Raw genomic sequence first — 21,339 nt, 5'->3', positions numbered from 1 at the left:
GCTCTGTCATGTCACTTTTCACCCATTGTGCAAGTTCTCAGATTACACTATTGTTGGCACTGCTCTCGGCCTTTCCTTAACTGTGGGTATGCCCACAATTGGCCCTGGTGTCTTTCAGATGTTTTCACCAGGCCATCAGCATAGGTCCACTGAAGTCAGGTCCCAGGATTGCAGTAATCATGGGTCTGGAACCCCTGTGGTCAGCTCAGACTCTAGCCTGGCACAACCCTGGCATGTCTGTCCCCACAAAGTCTACAGCTGCTAAAGCTAGACTTGTCTTTGCTGTGGGAGCACTTGTTGTCCATTCAGATGTTCTGTAGGCACTGAGTTTACAAAGCCAGTTGCGGGGGTGTCAATTGACAGTTTGCACAGCTGCGAGGAGAGATTTCAGATTTTCTTCCTTAATTGCATGGCCCCTGGGGCTTAGCCATGGTTTCAGCCCCACCTATTTGTGTGGGCCAACCACAGGCATCTGCTCCTGAGGCTGCCCAGAGCACGAGTCCACCCGTGAAGAGGGGGTGCAGAGGAGGCAGCAGATGGGGTTGGGGGAGCCCATGTAGGAATGGGTCATGCAGGGGAGCTGGCAGCCACGGGAGTGAGAAAGCCAACTGGTGGCGTCAGGTATGATAGAGATGGCCCTGGTGGGAACAGGGTATGCTGGGGAGCTGGTGGTCAACAGTGCAAGAGAGTCAACCCTGGCAGGAGCCCTTCCTAGTGTCTGGGGAGGCAGGGGCTGGCATGTGGGGAGAGAGGATGCAATGGTAGCCCCACCTTTTTTGTGTCATTCAACAATGGCACTTCACTTATATTGCGGTCTGGGTTTCCTCTACAAGCATTCCCAGTTGTGGATTTCCTCACTCCCATCCCCTCAGGCTGTCTCCTTGCAGCCAACAGCACTCTTCTCCCCAGATTTGCTCTCCAAATCACAAGTTCCAGTACCCAGTCCCCTTCTGCACTGGTGGATGCACTTCTCAGGCTGGGGCATGCAGGGCTGTGGCACAGACTATCTGTGTAGGTCTCACTGTGTCCTGCTTGTCACAGACTGGTTGCTGCACTTTCCTCCGATAGCCCCCAAAGCTTCCCTTCTGTCCCAATTGATCTCCACACCAGTGAGGGGGCCTCCCTGGATGCAGCAACCTCTCCTCTCCTTCAGCTCCCTGCCCAGGGCTGCAGGTCCCTTTCCACTTCCTCTCCTCTTCCTTTTCTCTTCTTTCATCCTACCCAGTTACATGGGGATCTTTCTTGTCCTTTTAGGTGTCTGAGGTCCTCTGCTAGTGTTCATGTGGTGCTCTGTGAGAATTGTTCCATTTTTAGATGTATTCTTGATGTATTTGTGAGGAGAGATGAACTCCATGTCCTCCTACTTCTCCACCATCTTGGCAGAGTCAGATTGGGGCCCCAGGTTCAGCTCTAGAAGCCCACTTTGATGCAAGTAAGCCTTCAGCTTCTTCGATGGCCTCTGGGGCAAGGCACTGCTCCATTGTGCGAGTGAGGAGAGAAGTGAGTCTTCCACCTGGGGGCATTTACTTTTTATTTCTCTTTCAACACTTCTTGTTACCTCTGGAGAAAGTCTCAGTTGTTATTACTATGTCTTTTTCCCCGCAGCTTTATTGAGGTATAATTGGTATACAAAAAACTGCACATAATTAATATAAGCAATTTGCTGTGTTTCAACATATGTATATACTCATTTTACCATAAAAACAATCAAGGTAATAAACATATCCATTAGCCCCATTTCCCTGTGTCCCTTTCTCTGTGTGTGTGTGTGTGTGTGTGTGTGTGTGTTTCAATTGCCTTATTTGTTATTGTTCTGTGCAGGCTCTCTATTTCTTCTTGATTCATTCTTGGTAGGTTGTAACTTTCTAGGAGTTTATTCATTTATTCTAAGTTGTCCAATTTGTTGGAGTCCAATTGTTTATAATAGTTCCTTATAATATTTTTTATTTCTGTGACTTCAGTTGTAATGTCTGCTCTTACATTTCTGATTTTATTTACTTAAGTCATTTTTCTGCTTAGTCTAGCTAAAGGTTTGTAGATTTTAGTTATCTTAAAAAAATCAACTCTTAGTTTTGCCAGTTTCTTTCTATTGTTTTCCTAGTCTCTATTCCATTTATTTCTGCTCTAATTTTTATTTAATTTTAATTATTATTTCCTTCCTTCCATTAACTTGTGCTTAGCTTGTTTTTTCCTAGTTCCGTGAGGTATAAACCTAGGTCATTTGAGATTTTTCTTCTTTTTAAAAATGTTGTCTTATCATTATAATTTTCCTTCTTAGTACTGATCACACTCAAAAAAATAGTACAGTATTTTACAGTATCCCATAACTTTTGGTATATTGTGTTTTCATTTTTCTCATGATATTTTCTATTTTCCTTTTTGATTTCTTTGACCCAATGATCATCAAGTGTGTGTTAATTTCCATTTGTTTGTGAGTTTTGCAATTTGTTTTTGTTTTTTTTCCATTGTGTTCAGAAAATATACTCAGAATGATGTCAATCTTCTTACATTTAATGATACTTGTTTTGTGACTCAGCATGTGATCTATCCTAGAGAATGTTCCATGTATGCTTATAAAAAATATGTATTCTGTTGCTATTGAATGGAATGTTCTGTATATGTCAATTAGGTTCCATTTGGTCTAGAGCATTACTCAAATTTGCTCTTTCCTTATTTATTTTCGGCCTGGGTGATCTATTCATTATTGAAAGTGGGTAGTGAAGCCTTCTAATACTATTGTATTAATGTCTATTTCTCCCTTCAGATATGTCAATTACAAAATATGTTTAGGTTCTTTAATGCTTAGTCTATACATATTTTAATTATTATGTCATCATGTTGTATTGACCCTTTAAAATTTTGTTCTTTTTAATAAAATTTGCATTTAAGGTGTACAACATGATGATTTGATATACATATACACAGTGAAATAATTACTACAGTCAAGCATGATAACATATTATGATGTCACATAGTTACCATATTTTTTGGGGTGTGATCAGTGCACTTGAAAATTACCCTAGCAAATTTACAGCATTCAGTGCAGCATTTATTATAGTCATCATACAACATATGAGATCTCTATACATATTCATCCTATGTAATGCAACTTTGTACCCTGTGACCAATATCTCCCCATTTCCTTTACCTCTCCACCTCTGTTAACCACTGTTCTAACACTATGCTTCTATGTATTCAGCACTAAAAATCCTACATATAAGTGAGATGATATAGTATTTTTCTTTCTGTGTCTGGCTTATTTCACCTAGCATAACATCCTTCAGGTTCATCAATGTTGCAAATGACAAGCTAAAAAATATATACATAATTATATAAAATGATATATATCACATAAATTGACCCTTTTATTATGTAATGACCTTTGTCTGTTGTGACTTTTTTTTTTTTTTTTTGCGGTACATGGGCCTCTCACTGTTGTGGCCTCTCCCATTGTGGAGCACAGGCTCAGCGGTCATGGCTCACAGTCCTAGCTGCTCCATGGAATGTGGGATCTTCCCAGACCGGGGCATGAACCTGTGTCCCCTTCATCGGCAGGCAGACTCGCAACCACTGTGTCACCAGGGAAGCCCTGTTGTGACATTTTTGACTTACAGTTTATTTTGTCTAGGTATAGCTGCCCTTGCCTTCTCTTTTTTGGCTACCATTTTCATGGAGTATCTTTCTATCCATTCCTTCATTTTCAACCTATATATGTCCTTATTTCAAAGTTGAGTCTCTCATAAACAGCAAAAAATTGGGTCTTTTTAAAAAAAAATCTATTCACCTACTTTACATCTTTTGATTGATGAATTTAATCCACTTATATTTTGGTTTTCTTTTGATTCACCATAAAATATACCTAAGAGAAGGGGAAATATATTCAACCATCAAGAGAGTTAAAGATAGAGCCTGAAGCAGATGCAGTAAACTTGGAATTTCTTTGAAGTTTGTTGTTTTATCTTAAATATTCATAGAAATTTTGCATTTTACTTTATAATAAATTTGTGTTTGTATTAATGCTTTATGTCTTAATTTTGAGGAAAATAAATGGTGTAGAAAAAATCATAAGTGTATTGTGTGGCTCTCACTCCTGCTAGATACACTAATTTGAAAACACAATGTACTTTATATAAGAACTATTCAATCCATTTTAGTCTTGTCACCATCAATAGCATAGAATAATCCTTTAAAACTATTATCTCAGAGACCTACAAGATGGCGGAGGAGTAAGATGTGGAGATCATCTTCCCCCCCACAAATACATCAGAAATACGTCTACACGTGGAACAACTCCTACACAACACCTATTGACCAATGGCAGAAGACATGACTTCCCCAAAAGGCAAGAAACTCCCCATGTACTTGGGTAGGGCAAAAGAAAAAGAAAAAACAGAGCCAAAATAATAGGGAGAGGACCTGCACCTCTGCGAGGGAGCTGTGAATGAGGAAAAGTTTCCACACATTTAGAAGCCCCTTTACTGGTGGAGATGGGGGTGGCAGGTGGAAACTTTGGAGCCACGGAGGAGAGCACAGCTACAGGCGTGCAGAGGGCAAAGCAGAGAGATTCCCACACAGAGGATCAGTGCTGACCAGCACTCAACAGCCTGAGAGGCTCTTCTGCTCACCTGCCAGTGCGGGTTGGGGCTGGGAGCTGAGGCTCAGGCTTCGGAGGTCAGACCCAGGGAGATAACAGGGGTTGGCTGTGTGAAGAGTGCCTGAAGGGGGCTAGTGCACCACAGCTAGCAGGGAGGGAGTGCGGGAAAAAGTCTGGAACTGCCTAAGAGGCAAGAGACCATTGTTTTGGGGTGTGTGAGGAGAGGGGATTCAGAGCACTGCCTAAATGAGCTCCAGAGACGGGCATGAGCCATGGCTATCAGCATGGACACCAGAGACTGCAATGAAACACTAAGGCTGCTGCTGCAGCCACCAAGAAGCCTGTGCTCAAGCACAGGTCACTATCCACACCTCCCCTCCTGGTAGCCTCTGCAGCCCACCACTGCCAGGGCCCTGTGATCCAGGGACAACATCCCTGGGAGAACACACAGCATGCCTCAGGCTGTTGCAACATTATGGTGGCCCCTGCAGCTGCAGGGTTGTCCTGCATTCTGTACCCCTCCCTTCCCCGGACTGAGTGAGCCAGAGCCCCCTAATCAGCTGCTACTTTAACCATGTCCTCTCTGAGCAAAGAACAGGCACACTCAGGGGACCTACATGCAGAGGCCGTGTTAAGTCCAAAGCTGAACCCCAGGAGCTCTGTGAACAAAGCAGCAAAAGGGAAATTTCTCCCAGCAGCCTCAGGAGCAGGGAATAAAAACTCCACAATCAACTTGATGTACCCTGCATCTGTGGAATACCTGAATAGACAACAAATCATCCCCAAATGTAAGCAGTGGACTTTGGGAGGAACTGTACACTTGGGGTTAACATTCTGCATCTAATTTGTTTCTGGTTTTACGTTTATCTTAGTTTAGGATTTAGAATTTATTATCATTGGTAGGTGTGTTTATTGATTTGGTTGCTCTCTTCCTTTTTCTATATATATATATATATATATATATATATATATATATATATATATATATATATATATATATATATATATATATATATATAGAAAAATATATATATATATTTCCTTATCGTCTTATTGTGAGTGTGTATGTGTATGCCTCTTTGTGTGATTTTGTCTGTATAGCTTTGCTTTTACCATTTGTACTAGGGTTTTGTCTGTCCCTATTTTTTTCTTTTATAAATTTTTTTAATAATTAAAAACGTTTTTTTAACAATATTTTATTTTTTATTTTATTTTACTCTTTCTTTCTTTCTTTCTTTCTTTCTCCCTTTTAATCTGAGCCATGTGACTGGGTCTTGGTGCTCCGGCTGGGAGTCAGGCCTCGGCCTCTGAAGTGGAAAAGCCGAGTTCAGGACATTGGTCCACCAGAGACTTACTGGCTCCACATAATATCAAACGTTGAAAGCTCTCCCAGAGATCTCCATCTCAATGCTAAGACCCAGCTCCATTCAACGACCAGCAAGCTACAGTGCTAAACACCATATGCCAAACAACTAGCAAGACAGGAACACAACCTCACCTATTAGCAGAGAGGACACCCAATACCAGAGAGGCTGCCTAAAATCATAATAAGTTCACAGACACCCCAAAACACACCACCAGACGTAGACATGCCCACCAAAAAGACAAGATCCAGCCTCATCCACTAGAACACAGGCACTAGGCCCCTCCACCAGGAAGCCTACACAACCCCTGAACCAACCTTAGCCACTGCGGGCAGACACCAAAAACAATGGGAACTACAAACTTGCAGCCAGTAAGTTAAGCAAAATGAGAAGACAGAGAAACGCACAGCAGATGCAAAAGCAAGGTAAAATCCCACCAGACCAAAAAAGTGAAGAGGAAATAGGCAGTCTACCTGAAAAAGAATTCAGAGTAATGATAGTAAAGATGATCCAAAATCTTGGAAATAGAATGGAAAAAATACAAAAAACGTTTAACAAGGACCTAGAAGAACTAAAGAACAAACAATGATGAACAACACAATAAATGAAATTAAAAATTCTCTAGAAGGAAAAGAAAGCGGAATAACTGAGGCAGAAGAATGGATAAATGACCTGGAAGATAAAATAGTGGAAATAACTTCTACAGAGCAGATAACAAAAAAGAATGAAAAGAATTGAAGAGAGCCTTAGAGACTTCTGGGACAACATTAAACGCACCAAGATTCAAATTATAGGGGTCTCAGAAGCAGAAGAGAAAAAGAAAGGGACTGAAAAAATATTTGAAGAGATTATAGTTGAAAACTTCCTTAATATGGGAAAGGAAATAGTCAAGTCCAGGAAGCACAGAGAGCCACATACAGGATAAATCCAAGGAGAAACAAACCAAGACACATGTTAATCAAATTATCAAAAATTAAATAACAAAGAAAAAATATTAAAAGTGGCAAGGAGAAAGCAACAAATAATATATAAGGGAATCCCCATAAGGTTAACAGATGATCTTTCAGCAGGAACTCTGCAAGCCAGAAGGGAGTAACAAGACATATTTAAAGTGATGAAAGGGGAAAAGCTATAGTAAAGATTACTCTACCCAGCAAGGATCTCATTCAGATTCGATGGAGAAATATAAACTTTTACAGACAAGCAAAAGTTAAGAGAATTCAGCACCACCAAACCAGCTTTACAGCAAATGCTAAAGGATCTTCTCTAGGAAGGAAACACAAGAGAAGGAAAAGACCTACAATAACAAACCCAAACAATTAAGAAAATTGTAATAGGAACACACATATCAATAAGAACCTTAATGTAAATGGATTCAATGCTCCAAATGAAAGACATAGATTGGCTGGATGGATTAAAAAAACAAGATCCATATATATGCAATCTACAAGAGACCCATTTCAGACCTAGGGACACAGACAGACTGAAAGTTAGGGGATGGAAAATGATATTCCATGCAAATGGAAATCAAAAGAAAGCTAGAGTAGCAATTCTCATATCAGAAAAAATAGACTTAAAACAAAGACTACTACAAGAGACAAAGAAGGACACTACATAATGATCAAGGGATCAATCAATCAAGATATAACAATTGTAAAAATTTATGCACCCAACATAGGAGCACCTGCTAACAGCCATAAAAGGAGAAATCAACAGTAACACAATCAGAGTAGGGGATTTTAACACCCCACTTTCACAAATGGTCAAATCATCCAAAATGAAAATAAATGAGGAAACACAAGCTTTAAATGATACATTAAACAACATGGACTTAATTTATATTTATGGACACTCCATCCAAAAACAACAGAATACACTTTCTTCTCAAGGGCTCATGGAACATTCTCCTGGATAGATCATATCTTGGGTAACAAATCAAGACTTGGTAAATTTAAGAAAATTGAATATATATCAAGTATCTTTTCCAAACAGAATGCTATGAGACTTGATATCAATTACAGGAAAAAATTTGTAACAAATAGAAACATATGGAGGCTAAACAATACACTACTAAATAACCAAGAGATCGCTGAAGAAATCAAAGAGGAAATCAAAAAATACCTAGCAAGAAATGACAATGAAAACACGATGACCCAAAACCGATGGGATGCAGCAAAAGCATTTCTAAGAAGGAAGTTTATAGCAATACAATCCTACCTCAAGAAACAAGAAACATCTCAAATAAACAACCTAACCTTACACCTAAAGCACTTAGTGAAAGAAGAAACCCCACCCCCCAAAAATTAGCAGAGGAAAGAAATAATAAATATCAGATTAGAAATAAATGAAAAACAAGTGAAGGAAACAATAGCAAAGATCAATAAAACTAAAATCTGGTCCTATGAGAAGATAAAAAAAATTGATAAACCATTAGCCAGACTCATCAACAAAAAAGGGAGAAGTCTCAAATCAATAGAATTAGAAATGACAAAGGAGAAGTAACAACTGACACTGCAGAAATACAAAGGATCATGAGAGATTACTAGAAGCAACTATATGCCCCAAAAATGGACAACGTGGAAGAAATGGTCAAATTATTAGAAAAGCACAACATCTGAAGACTGAAGCAGGAAGAAATAGAAAATATAAACAGACCAATCACAAGCACTGAAATTGAGACCATGATTAAAAATCTTCCAGCAAACAAAAGCCCATGACCAGATGGGTTCACATGTGAATTCTATCAAACATTTAGAGAAGAGTTAACACCGATCCTTCTCAAACTCTTCCAAATATAGCAGAGGGAGGAACACTTCCAGACTCATTCCATGAGGCCACCATCACCCTGATATCAAAACCAGACAAAGATGTCACAAAGAAAGAAAACTTCAGGCCAATATCACTGATGAACATAGATGCAAAAATCCTCAAGAAAATACTAGCAAACAGAATCCAACAGCACATTAAAAGGTTCAGACACCATGATCAAGTGGGGCTTATCCCAGGAATGCAAGGATTCTTCCATATACACAAATCAATCAATGTGATAAACCATATGAACAAATTGAAGGAGAAAAAGCATACGATCATCTCAATAGATTCAGAAAGAGCTTTTGACAAAATTCTACACTGCTTAATGATAAAAACCCTCCAGAAAGTAGGCATAGAGGGAACTTACCTCAAAATAATAAAGGCCATATATGATAAACCCACAGCCAACATCATTCTCAAAGGAGAAAAACTGAAACCATTTCCTGTAAGATTAGGAACAAGACAAGGTTGCCCACTCTCACCACTATTATTCAACATAGTTTTGGAAGTTTTGGCCACAACAATTGGAGAAGAAAAAGAAATAAAAGAAATCCAAATTGGAAAAGAAGAAGTAAAGCTGTCACTATTTGCAAATGACATGATACTATACATAGAGAATCCTAAAGATGCTACCAGAAAATTACTAAAGCTAATCAATGAATTTGGTAAAGTAGCAGGATACAAAATTAATGCACAGCAATCTCTTGCATTCCTATACACTAATGATGAAAAATCTGAAAGAGAAATTAAGGAAACAGTCCCATTTACCATTGCAACAAAAAGAATAAAATGCCTAGGAATAAACCTACCTAAGGAGACAAAAGACGTGTATGCTGAAAACTACAAGACACTGATGAAAGAAATTAAAGATGATACAAACAGATGGAGAGATATACCATGTTCTTGTATTGGAAGAATCAACATTGTGAAAATGATTATACTACACAAAGCAATCTACAGATTCAATGAAATCCCTGTCAAACTACCACTGGCATTTTTCACAGAACTAGAACAAGAAATTTCACAATTTGTATGGAAATACAATAGAACCTGAATGGCCAAAGCAATCTCAAGAAAGAAAACGAGAGCTGGAGGAATCAGGCTCCTGGACTTCAGACTATACTACAAAGCTACAGTAATCAAGAGAGTATGGTACTGGCACAAAAACAGAAATATAGATCAATGGAACACGATAGAAAATCCAGAGATAATCCCACGCACATATGGTCACCTTATTTTTGATAAATGAGGCAAGAATATACAGTGGATAAAAGACAGCCTCTTCAATAAGTGGTGCTGGGAAAACTGGACAGCTACACGTAAAAGAATGAAATTAGAACACTCCCTGACACCCTACATAAAAATAAACTCAAAATGGATTAAAGATCTAAATGTAATGCCAGACACTATAAAACTCTTAGAGGAAAACATAGGCAGAACACTCTATGACATGAATCACATCAAGACCCTTTTTGACCCACCTCCTAGTGAAATGGAAATAATAACAAAAATAAACAAATGGGACCTAATGAAACTTAAAAGCTTCTGCACAGTAAAGGAAACCATAAACAAGATGAAAAGACAACCTTCAAAATGGGAGAAAATATTTGCAAATGAAGCAACTGACCAAGGGTTAATCTCCAAAATTTACAAGCAGCTCATGTAGCTCAATATTAAAAAAACAACCCAATCCAAAAATGGGCAGAAGACCTAAACAGACATTTCTCCAAAGAAGATATGCAGATTATCAACAAAAAATGAAAGGATGCTCAACATCACTAATCATTAGAGAAATGCAAATCAAAACTGCAATGAGGTATCACCTTACAGCATTCAGCATGGCCATCATTAAAAAATCTACAAATAATAAATTCTGGACAGGGTGTGGAGAAAAGGGAACCCTTTTGCACTGTTGGTGGGAATGTAAATTGATACAGTCACTATGGAGAACAGTATGGAGGTTTCTTAAAAAACTAAAAATAGAACTACCATATGACCCAGCAAACCTACTACTGGGCCTATACCCTGAGAAAACCATAAGTCAAAAAGATTCATGTACCACAATATTCATTGTAACACTATTTACAAATAGCCAGGACATGGAAGCAACCTTAATGTCCACTGACAGATGAATGGATAAAGAAGATGTGGCACATATATACAATGGAATATTACTCAGCCATAGAAAGAAACAAAATTGAGTTATTTGTAGTGAGGTGGATGGACCTAGAGTCTGTCATACAGAGTGAAGTAAGTCAGAAAGAGAAAAACAAATACTGTATGCTAACACATATATATGGAATCTAAAACATAATAAAATAAAAAAGGTTCTGAAGAGCCTAGGGGCAGGACAGGAATAAAGATGCAGATGTAGAGAATCGACTTGAGGACAGTGGGAGGGGGAAGGTTAAGCTGGGATGAAGTGAGAGAGTGGCATTGACATATATACAGTACCAAATGTAAAATAGCTAGCTAGTGGGAAGCAGCCACATAGCACAAGGAGATCAGCTCGGTGCTTTTTGAACACCTAAAGAGTGGGATAGGGAGGGTGGGAGGGAGATGCAAGAGGGAGAAGATATGGGGATATATGTAGATGTAAAGCTGATTCACTTTTTTATACAGCAGAAGCTAACACACCATTGTAAAGCAATTATACTCCAATAAAGATGTTTAAAAAAACCTCATAAAACTATTATTTCTATGGTATATGCTCTACACATTGGCATATTTTTGCACTTTGCAAGGAAACCTAAATTTCAAACAAAATAATCTTTTGTGCTACCATTTCCTCTAATTTAGCTTTTTAAAGTGTTATATATTTATGATAAAATAATTAAATTGCTTCAGAAATATATGAAGTAGAAAGTAGAGTCTGATCACATCCTAACTTCTTCAAGGAGGTAACACGTATATATAGACTTACAGAATCAGATTATATTTTAAATGTACTAAAGAAGCTTGCTCCTTCTGTCTTTTTTCAAGTATAGGCAATCTATAATTTATATTTTAATATTACTATGACAAATCTTAGGGAGACGTTAACTTTGTCAGGGTTTTGGAATTCAAACACATTTCTTTGGAGTCTTTGTCAAGTAAAATTCTTTGATTGTTTTTATAAAAGTTCATAAATTGTTGGTTCAGATTTCTGGAATATTCTTTCAGCTCATTATTAGTACATAGGATTAGAGAGGGCAACAAGAAAATGTAAGAAACTGACTCAGAAATATTTTATTTGAGTAGTTTAATTTTGATATACACAATGAGTTAGATCTTCTCAATATGGTATACATTTAAATATATCAAATTAACACAGCAATTTTTATGTCACTATGTTATTGCCCAAACTACTTTTGACAGTGTACTGAAGCGACCAACAGTATCCACAATGATAGGTCATTTTCTTACACTTTCTTTTGTGACTCTTTACCTCTCTAGCAGAGATTAAAAGTTTGCAAAGTATCATAACACAGTGAATTGGAATCAGATTATTTTGTTTGGAATTTTAGCTCCACCACAAATGGACACTGTATGTATCCATTTTATTATCAGTAAAAGATAAATAATAACTCTATTGTCACATCTTAAAGGAAATAATCCATATTATAGCCCTGAGCATATTCCCTAAAATAGATTATGGGTTTGATAATGATTGTTTTGAGTTTATTATTATTGATCATACAGATGGAAGAGAAAAAACATAATACATTTTTTAGGTTAATTTGAAAATTAGTCATGAAGATTCCAAAACAAACAAATATTATTTCCTGAAAAATGAAAATTAATTTTAGCTGGTTATCTGGATCCTGGAAATTTCTTAACATCAGAAGAAAAGAAAAGAAAAAAAAAACCAATGGTCTAGCTAATAGTTGGAATTGATAGGTCCCTCTTAAGAACTGAAATGTGACAGTCTCAAAACAAGTGACTGGTTAGGCATAGGTAACAAATGAATAGTAGCTGGGAAACAATAAATATTATTGAAGTCAAGTGAAAAAAATAATGAAACTTTCTTTTTTTCAATGTGGAAAAGATCTATATGTAACAATGGAGTGGAATCAAATTAGTAAGTGCTGTGATAGAGGTATACATAGAATGACATTACAGACTAGGAGTAGTGATTCTCTGTGACTGAAGTGCAGTACACTTTGGAGAATGTGGAGGGAAATGAGATTGGATAGCTGAGTGGTAGTTGGATATTGGAAGTTCTTGAATACCAAACTAGAGTGTTAGAACTTAAATTTGTGACAAGGCATAAACGGCTGTTGAGTAGGATTTTTATATCATTTGAAATGCTGTTCTCTGGACAGCATTAAAAAATTAAAACTGAGAAGGCAGGAAATTAGAGTTAGGGGTTGGAAAGCCTCAGAACAGCACATAAAGACTTCAAGTTTTGTAAACTTGATGTCTTGGGTCTTGACTATTTCACAATATTGCCATCTCAATATTATTTCAAAAGTCTTATCACATAGATATTAGTTCTAAAAGTGAGCAAGTACTTAAAATGATTATTCTTAAAAAGAATAAGAATAAACTTTCTTCAAGATGCTTATAGAAAACTATTACAAATAACTAAGCTTTTACCAATATAGAAAACACACTTTTTAAGAGGAAAAATTAAGCAAATAAATAAAAATGGGTATTTACTCTTGACTTTACAAAAATTATTTTTAATGACAAATATTATAACATATATAGAATTCACTTACTAGATACTTGTTGAGTACATTGTGAAGTACTGTTGAAATGTATTTAAGAGTGACAAAAGGCACCAGGAGCTTTATTTAAATAAAGGCCATATACATTGGAATAAAGGCTCTTCTCTTGATTTAGAAACAAATAGTTGTCTTGAGCTATTTGTTCTAAATATATTTGTTCTTGAAAAATGTAGCTTGTATTTTAGTTGACAAATTTTTTAGATGATAATTTTGGGTCAGACAGAAATTGTCTCTCTTAATAATAGATTAAAAATAAAATTAAACATAACTCTCAGAGATTAGAAAAAAAGGAGAAAGGTATTTCTTAGATAGATTCATAGGAAGAGATAGATACATGGAATTTCAAATTGTATTGGAAAGAAAAGATGATTCCCCAAAAGTCATAGATTTTTGTATTTCTTATTTTCTTTTATTAAAAATAACAATAAAGAATTATTAGATCACAGATTTTAAAGTAGTCTGAAGGTATTAACTGACAACTACCCCTATATTTGAGAATTTTTTAAATGCTGGACAAAATATAAAAAACTGCAATATAACAGTGTGGAGCCTGTAGTTTTAGTTGGTATATAGAAATGCACCTAGGAATTTTATATCTAAAAGTTTAACTTTTACAGTAGAGATATACCAGTACAGAATCTACAAAATTAATTGGTAAACACTGATAAGAGCATTTATAATAACTATCATGAGTTCACACAAAATAAGTTCTCTCATTTTTTTCTTCTACTTTTATAAAAAACAGTGATGGGTATGATACTGTGTAAGAGAGAGTAAGAATCGACTATAATTTATTTTGCATTAATATAATTTTTGATTCTGCTTTATTTGAGAGCCATCAAAAAACTAGGAAAAGAAAGTATAGATAACACTACTTATATAGGCTAACACAATGAGCTAGGATTTGATTTTCAAATTACAGATAATGATCCATTAGTGAATTCTGAAATCAATTTTGTGGGTCAAGACCTGTATTTAAAAAAAAGTAATACAGAAGAATAGGATACCATAGTAATAAAGAGAAAATATAAGTATAAGTATTATTTCATAATCTTTTATTTAGTTGTATGTGTCCAGAGATGAGATATAAAATTCATAGCTTAGTATAGATTGTGGATGAAAATGCTTGAAAAACCTGAGCTAAAGAGTCACACTCAGAAAATGGTCATCAATGTATCTGTCAACCTGAGGTGGAGTTCCACAGGAGAGTCCACTGGGGTCAACCCTGAGTGCAGGTGTATATTAGCATTTTGTCTATGTCTCAGATAATGAAAAGTAGAACACATTTTGCTAAAAATGTCTAATAGGGAGATGGTAAAGTACCAGAACCTTCGAATAGAGAACTGAGGTTTCATACTGCCTTTGAACATTGATAAACTGATCCAAGTGAAGTACTTTTTCAAATTTTGGCTACATATTGGGAAAGATATGAGAGCTATACTTTTCTAATTACCTAAAAATAAGGCAGGGTTTCATAGGATTTGCAACTGAGCCAAGACAAACGTTTTAGTGATTTTAAAAGTGGTGTCTAATTTACTTATGCATTAGTAAAAAATGATAAGCAAGAGTATATAGAACTTTACATTAAACATTTTTTTTTCTAGAACATGCATTTGGAATCATTAACAATTATATTCTGATCTCAATACCATGTATTATATACAGGTAGAACTCTGGGAATTTATAAAATTAGCTAATATATTAATTTCAGAGAGGTTAAAATAGTGTGCCCTGTATATCACTGAAAGGCTTCAGTTGTCTTCGTAGAATTCAGTCTCTTATTACTTCTGAGCTACTATAGAATATACAGTAGATATGAATGATTTACACAATTGAGATTATGATTGATATTGCTCTCATGGATGCCTTTTCAATGAAAAAATTTTTTTTCCTCAGTCGAACAAATATAGGTCCTAACAGAAGCCAGTGTATGTTTCTTCATTTGGGATTCTGATGTAAAGTTCTTATTGAAATATCATGATAGCTCAATGGAGATTCTTTTTACTGTATATCTTTCCCTCACTTTCTTGGAGGTAAATTAGAAGAAAACAACTTTCATTTGTGGAGCCAGGCTAACAATAATGTTATGATTTCACTCTGGTCCAGTACACTAGAATAAATAACTTATCTACTACCACTTACCTCGCTACATGATTAATTACAGGAGCAAAGTTGGTTGGCCCATACAGTTGTACAGATTTCAGACTCCTATAATAAGCCTCCATGACACCCTCAATGCCATCACAGTAGGGGTTTCGAGGGTTCCCATTCTGTAGAAAGTTACAGGCAAAAAAAAAAGTAAAGAATGAATAGTGTCTGTAAAACTCAATTAAAAAAGAATGATACAGGTTCATACTCATAAAGCTTTTTTGGATGAAAACTCAGTTATAGATTTCTAATAGCAAAACATAATAATAAATTAAGTGATCAACATAGATTACATTTAAATAGATTGTGATATGAGGTAATGTGCAATCATTAAAAATGGACACTTTTCAACTAAAGGGCAGGAGAAAATTCTAAATAATCTTGAGAAGCTGAATATAATGACATTTTACAATTAATAATGTCTTATTTATACACAGGTCTGTGTACATACAGAGATAAACATATAAAAATCTAAAAAGAAGGAAACAAAATGCTAAATTTGTTACCTCTGAGTAGTTATAAATTGTTGATTTTTATTTCATTGTTTAGACTATTCTATATTTTCCAAGTTTTCTGCAGTGACATGTATTCAAATCAGAAAAATAATTCTATCAATTCAAACAATTTTACTTTATAGAAGCAAAAATGTAAAATATCTGCCATGTGCACATTTTCAGGACACAATTAATAACACCAACTAAAGAAGCAATCAGAGGGAATGTAATTTGGTGTGAGTAGCATCAAGACAAGGTAAAGGGAAAAGAATCAAAGAAACATATCCATATTGTTCAAGGGAATTGGAGCTTAACACCGGAGTTCTCATTCTGCAGATAGTAACCCAGAGGGGCAACTTTAAACCTGGAGACCTAGTCTAGCTTTCTCATACTTTGAATGCTCTATTAGGTTTAATTCTCCTAGTCCAGCTTCCACAAATAACACAAATAAGGCAGTGTTATCTATTGCTATGTAGTAAATTATCCCTAAAGTTAGTGTCTTAAAATAGTAGGCATTTATAACCCCACACATTTTTTTAGGTGTCAAGAATCCAGAAGCAGCTTAGCCAGGTGATTCTTGCTCAGGATCTCTCAAGAGCTTGAAATCAAGAAGCCAACATGGGCTGCAGTCATCTGAAATCCTGACCAGAGTTGGAGGATCTGCTTCTAAGAAGGCTCACTTACATGGTTTGCTGGCAGTAGGTCAACACGAACTCTGCATAGGGCTGCTTTAGTGTTCCAACAACATGGCAGCTAACTTCCCCAAAATGAGTGATCCGAGAGAGAGAGAGAGAGCAAGGAGGAAGCTCCAATAAGCTCCTAGTCTTATAAGTTGCATAGCATTACTTGTACTTTCATCTATTTGTTAGAAATGAGTCACTAAGTGTAGCCCATACTCAAGGGAAGATGAATTAGGTTCCACCTCTGGAAGGGGGTAATATAAAAAAATCTGTAGCTCTATTTTAAAACACTAGGTACAGTGACCATGCTTAAACATAGTCAGCAGTAATTTTAGCATGTAAGTTTTTACCTGAACAATAAAAAGTGACTAGCAATTTATAACTTAAATTTGATGAATTCTATATACTAAGCTTTATATTAAAATATTTACATACATTATATAACTTTTATAGTATAACAACCTAAAAAAGTAGATAAAATGCTATTATTATTCTCACTTTACAGATGAGGCAATGAGAGCTTAGATATTGTGCCCAAAGTCACGCTACACCAGTAACAGAGACAACATTTCCAGAGCCCCATCTCTTAACCACCAGTACACCACCATATTACAAAATCCTAAGCATTTTGAAAGACTGAGGATCTTAGGGAACTAAGTCAGATGTTACCAACCATTTCAATTTTGTCATTTGTGAAAGAAGGATTTATAACAATTGTCCTTTTAATTTTGTCTTTTCATTCAAACTTTTTATTTTTATCTCATGTAAAATTTTAAGGCATACAAATAATAAAAGAACTCTTTATATTATAAAATTGCCTAAAGGAATTGATTGAAATTAAAATGTGAAAGTTTAATATTTAGCACAAAGCAGCGACTAGTTGGTTTTGATGTTAATCTGAGCTGACCTTTAATTAACCTTCCTTTTAATAAAATTTTATGGCGTTCTATCTCTTGATAAGGTATAAAACTAATTAAAATTAAAACTCATTACAGATTTTGGGCATATAAAAATGTATTATATGTCTGCCTTAAGGGAACAATTACACACCAGGATAGTTCTGAGTTACTTTTTGATCAGCATTTTAACATTTTGACTGGAGGGATTTATATTCCTATAAAATTATGAATTTCCTTTATTCCTCTGGAAATAATAAAGTCACCATTTTCCCCACCATTTCATTTATCTCGATTAGAAAGATTTTATAAATCTTTAAAAAAACATTTCTTAAAATAATTATGTGGAGAATTAGTTTTTGCTTGTTATGACAAATAAAAATAAGCTTATGTGTGGCTCTAACACAAAAGTAAAACAGAATGTTTTTGAAAATAAGTACATTCAATTTTGTTGTTTATTAATGAAGAGGGCAGTGGATGCCCAATTTTATATTTCCTTTTTAATTAACAAATTTTCAAATTCTGAAATAATGAATGTTAATTTGTAGAACACATAGAAAGTATAAAGAACAAAATTCAAAATGAGCAATAATCCCACACACAGACTTAAGTGAGGAGTGTCCAGCTCTCACCAGTTTTTTCCCTTCATTTGGCTTCCTGAGGGATTGTAATGGAGATTTAGATTCAGTTCTGGAAGTGAGGCTCATAGTCTCTGTTGCTACCTATAGCCTATAACAATTTTCAGTGGGGCTAACATGTTGCAAAATGCTGAAGAGGGCTGTTAGGAGCTGTTGCTTTACTCTTTGAAATGTATCTGTAGCTGCCCAGAGACTGACTGCCTACTACAGGGGAAAGTTGAGGGAATTCTCCCTTTTATTCAATAAACAAATATCTATTGAGCTTCTATTTTCTTCATGCAGTCTTAAAGACTTTGGTGATTATACTGCTGAATTTAGTTGGAAGAAAATGTGTACACATAAATATTAAATTGATAGATTTCTATAAATGCCAAAATAAGTGAAAAGTATGCCAGTGATTTTAGATATTTGGTAGGAGAAATCACTTGGACAGATGTAGCATTTCTCTCTATTGATCAACACAGAAGAACTTCTTTTAAGGGTCACTGGCTACATGCCCATTAGAAATACTTCCTCTAAAGCCTTACGCTATAAGGAGTCATCAAGAATCATCATGAGACATGACATTCTTTCCACAACCAACAGTGCTAATGTGGTGATATTAGTATATTTTTCCTTTCTTTTTCCATTCCCTTTTCTTTTTCCACTATATCTATTCTTACACATATTTCAAATGAAAAGCTGGGGTTTATACCTTAAATCCTTTTGATTGAGTAAAGCTCAATTTCAACATCTGTGCTAGCCTCAAACTCACAATTAGGGATTTAAACATTTTTTAAAAGGCCTCCCTTGCTATCTGAAAGATTATTTTAATTTGGTGTGATACACAGATTAATGATTGTGAATACATATCACAAATTCTTATCATGGAAATATGAGGGTTTGGTAATATTAGGTAGTACACTAATTGCCAGATTGACATGGACTGAAGTTTTTCTATTTGCCATTTTCAGCATCTACAGATAAACATTGCAGTTATTTAGGCTGAAGTTAACACAAAAATCAAATGGAGCACTATCTCTCTGAAGACATACTTAACCTTTGCCTTTCTTACTTATTCAAGAAAACAAAAGTGCTTTGAAAAAAATTAAAGTCACATAATTATTAGGTAACATTAAAGGTGAGGCGTTATCATCATCATTGATATCATCATTGTTGTTTCATCAATTTTAGAAACTATTTTTCATGAATTTAAAGGGGTATGATCTCTATCCTATAAATATTTGAGTTGGGTTGAAAGAATCTTTTAAGATGCAAATAATAAAAAAGTCCCTCCTTTGCATAGGTTTGGTTACAAGGAATGAATGTGGAGGTAGGAAAAGCAGAAAATTAGAGAGTGAAAAAGGAAAAAAAAAATCATACACAAAGGTGAGACGAAACTTATGGAAGGAAAATTAATCAATATCATTTAGTTTAACATAATTATTCCTTTTCTTAAGCCTTAAAATAGTTCATGAACTTTTTCCTGAGGCACTTAAGACTCAGGAGCACATGAGTGATTTTCATGGTCTTATAAGTTTCTGGGAGAATTTAATTCTCTAAGACACAACAAAATCCCAACAGATATTCATTTTTATATGACATTGGTGGTTGTGGCATGTGGGCTATTTCACAGAGGAAGAATTAAAACCTCCAGCAACCTTCCCCAAAATTGTGTGGGATAGAAAAAGCAAGAATAAGTATAGGAAAAAAAGTTAAAATATAGCTCTTAAAATATATTTAAGGAAGTTGAAGTCTAATCATATGAAAGCTTCTGGGGGGGTATGTGTGTGTGTGTGTGTGTATATATATATATATATATATATATATATATATATATACATACACATAATGGTGTTCATAAAGGACATGTGGGATTATTACAGATGCTTTTACAAAAAGTGGTTTAGTAGTGGCTAAGAATGTGGATTCTAAAATAAGACTGACCTGGGTTCAAGTCCTGTCCTCTGTAATCCTGATTAACTTCTGTGACTCTGAGCTAACTATACAACTCCTGGGGGTACTCTTTTCACTGTATTTAATATGAGTGGCTCTTAATAGACTAGTGTGATGTGACAGTTGTTATATACCTACCCGATAAGAATTTTATGAAGATTATATAAGAAATGAGTATAAAGTACCTGGCTTGATACTCAGTAATTACTTAATAAATGATTGCATTATTGTTTATTTCTATTTTTCTTGCAGAACTTAAAAAAATATATATTACTTTTGTAACAAGAATAAAAACAACAAAAAAAGACCTAAAAAATATTGGGCATGGAAGAGTTTACTTTTACAATATATAGAGTAGGGTAGGGAGGAATTTCTATTAGGAAAATCTAAATTTTTTCCAAAATAATATCTAACCATTCCTCCATTGAGTTTCACATTATTTCAGTAGAAAGTGCAAGTGAGAATAAGACCGATTATGAGTATAAGCACCATCTGTGTGAAATTTATTTTAAAGGTAGAATGTAGTACATTGCTTATTTGTAATAATATAGCAGGAGCAGATTTATGTAAATTAAACAATAGAAAAAATATTTATTCCAGTCATATTTACTCCATTATATTGAAACCATAATTAATTACAGCCATAATTATTGCTTCACATTTGAAAAAAAATTCCAACCATAACTAATCCTTTATATTTGAAAAGAAATGACATTTAGAAGATGGAAGATTAAGGATAGCTACACATTCTTTGATACCCCTCCCATTGAGAGGTGTTTCCCCTACCTTGAAACTGGGATGAACTTAGTGACTTGCTTGACTAAGAGAATGTAGGAGAAATAACTTTCTGGGACTTCCAAGGCCCTGCAGTTTCCACCCCAACCTTTTAGAATACTCACTCTGGGAAAGCTGGTTGCTGTGTAAGAAATATGACTACCTTGAGACCACTACACTATGATGAAGTCTGTGATAACCATATGGACAAGTTGTATGTAGAATGAAGGAAAGATGCCTAGACAACCCAGCTATTTCAGCCATCCTAGCTTAGGCATCAGACATAAGCTAAT

At 35.3% G+C, this 21,339-nt stretch overlaps 1 protein-coding gene across 1 annotated transcript in view; it reads right to left on the bottom strand.

Moving 5' to 3' along the window:
- The window catches only part of CPNE8 (copine 8), a gene marked incomplete at both ends in the record, with an annotated part of 219,565 nt that overhangs the window by 21,423 nt on the left and 176,803 nt on the right, over positions 1–21,339 (bottom strand). The window contains one exon of the mRNA XM_079714215.1: positions 15,624–15,751. Coding sequence (XP_079570341.1) covers positions 15,624–15,751 — 128 coding nt within the window. The remainder of the gene's footprint in view (positions 1–15,623; positions 15,752–21,339) is intronic.

Source organism: Hyperoodon ampullatus, assembly GCF_949752795.1.
Source record: "Hyperoodon ampullatus genome assembly, chromosome: 11".
NCBI lineage: Eukaryota > Metazoa > Chordata > Mammalia > Artiodactyla > Ziphiidae > Hyperoodon > Hyperoodon ampullatus.
This window is presented reverse-complemented; position numbering and strand designations above follow the sequence as displayed.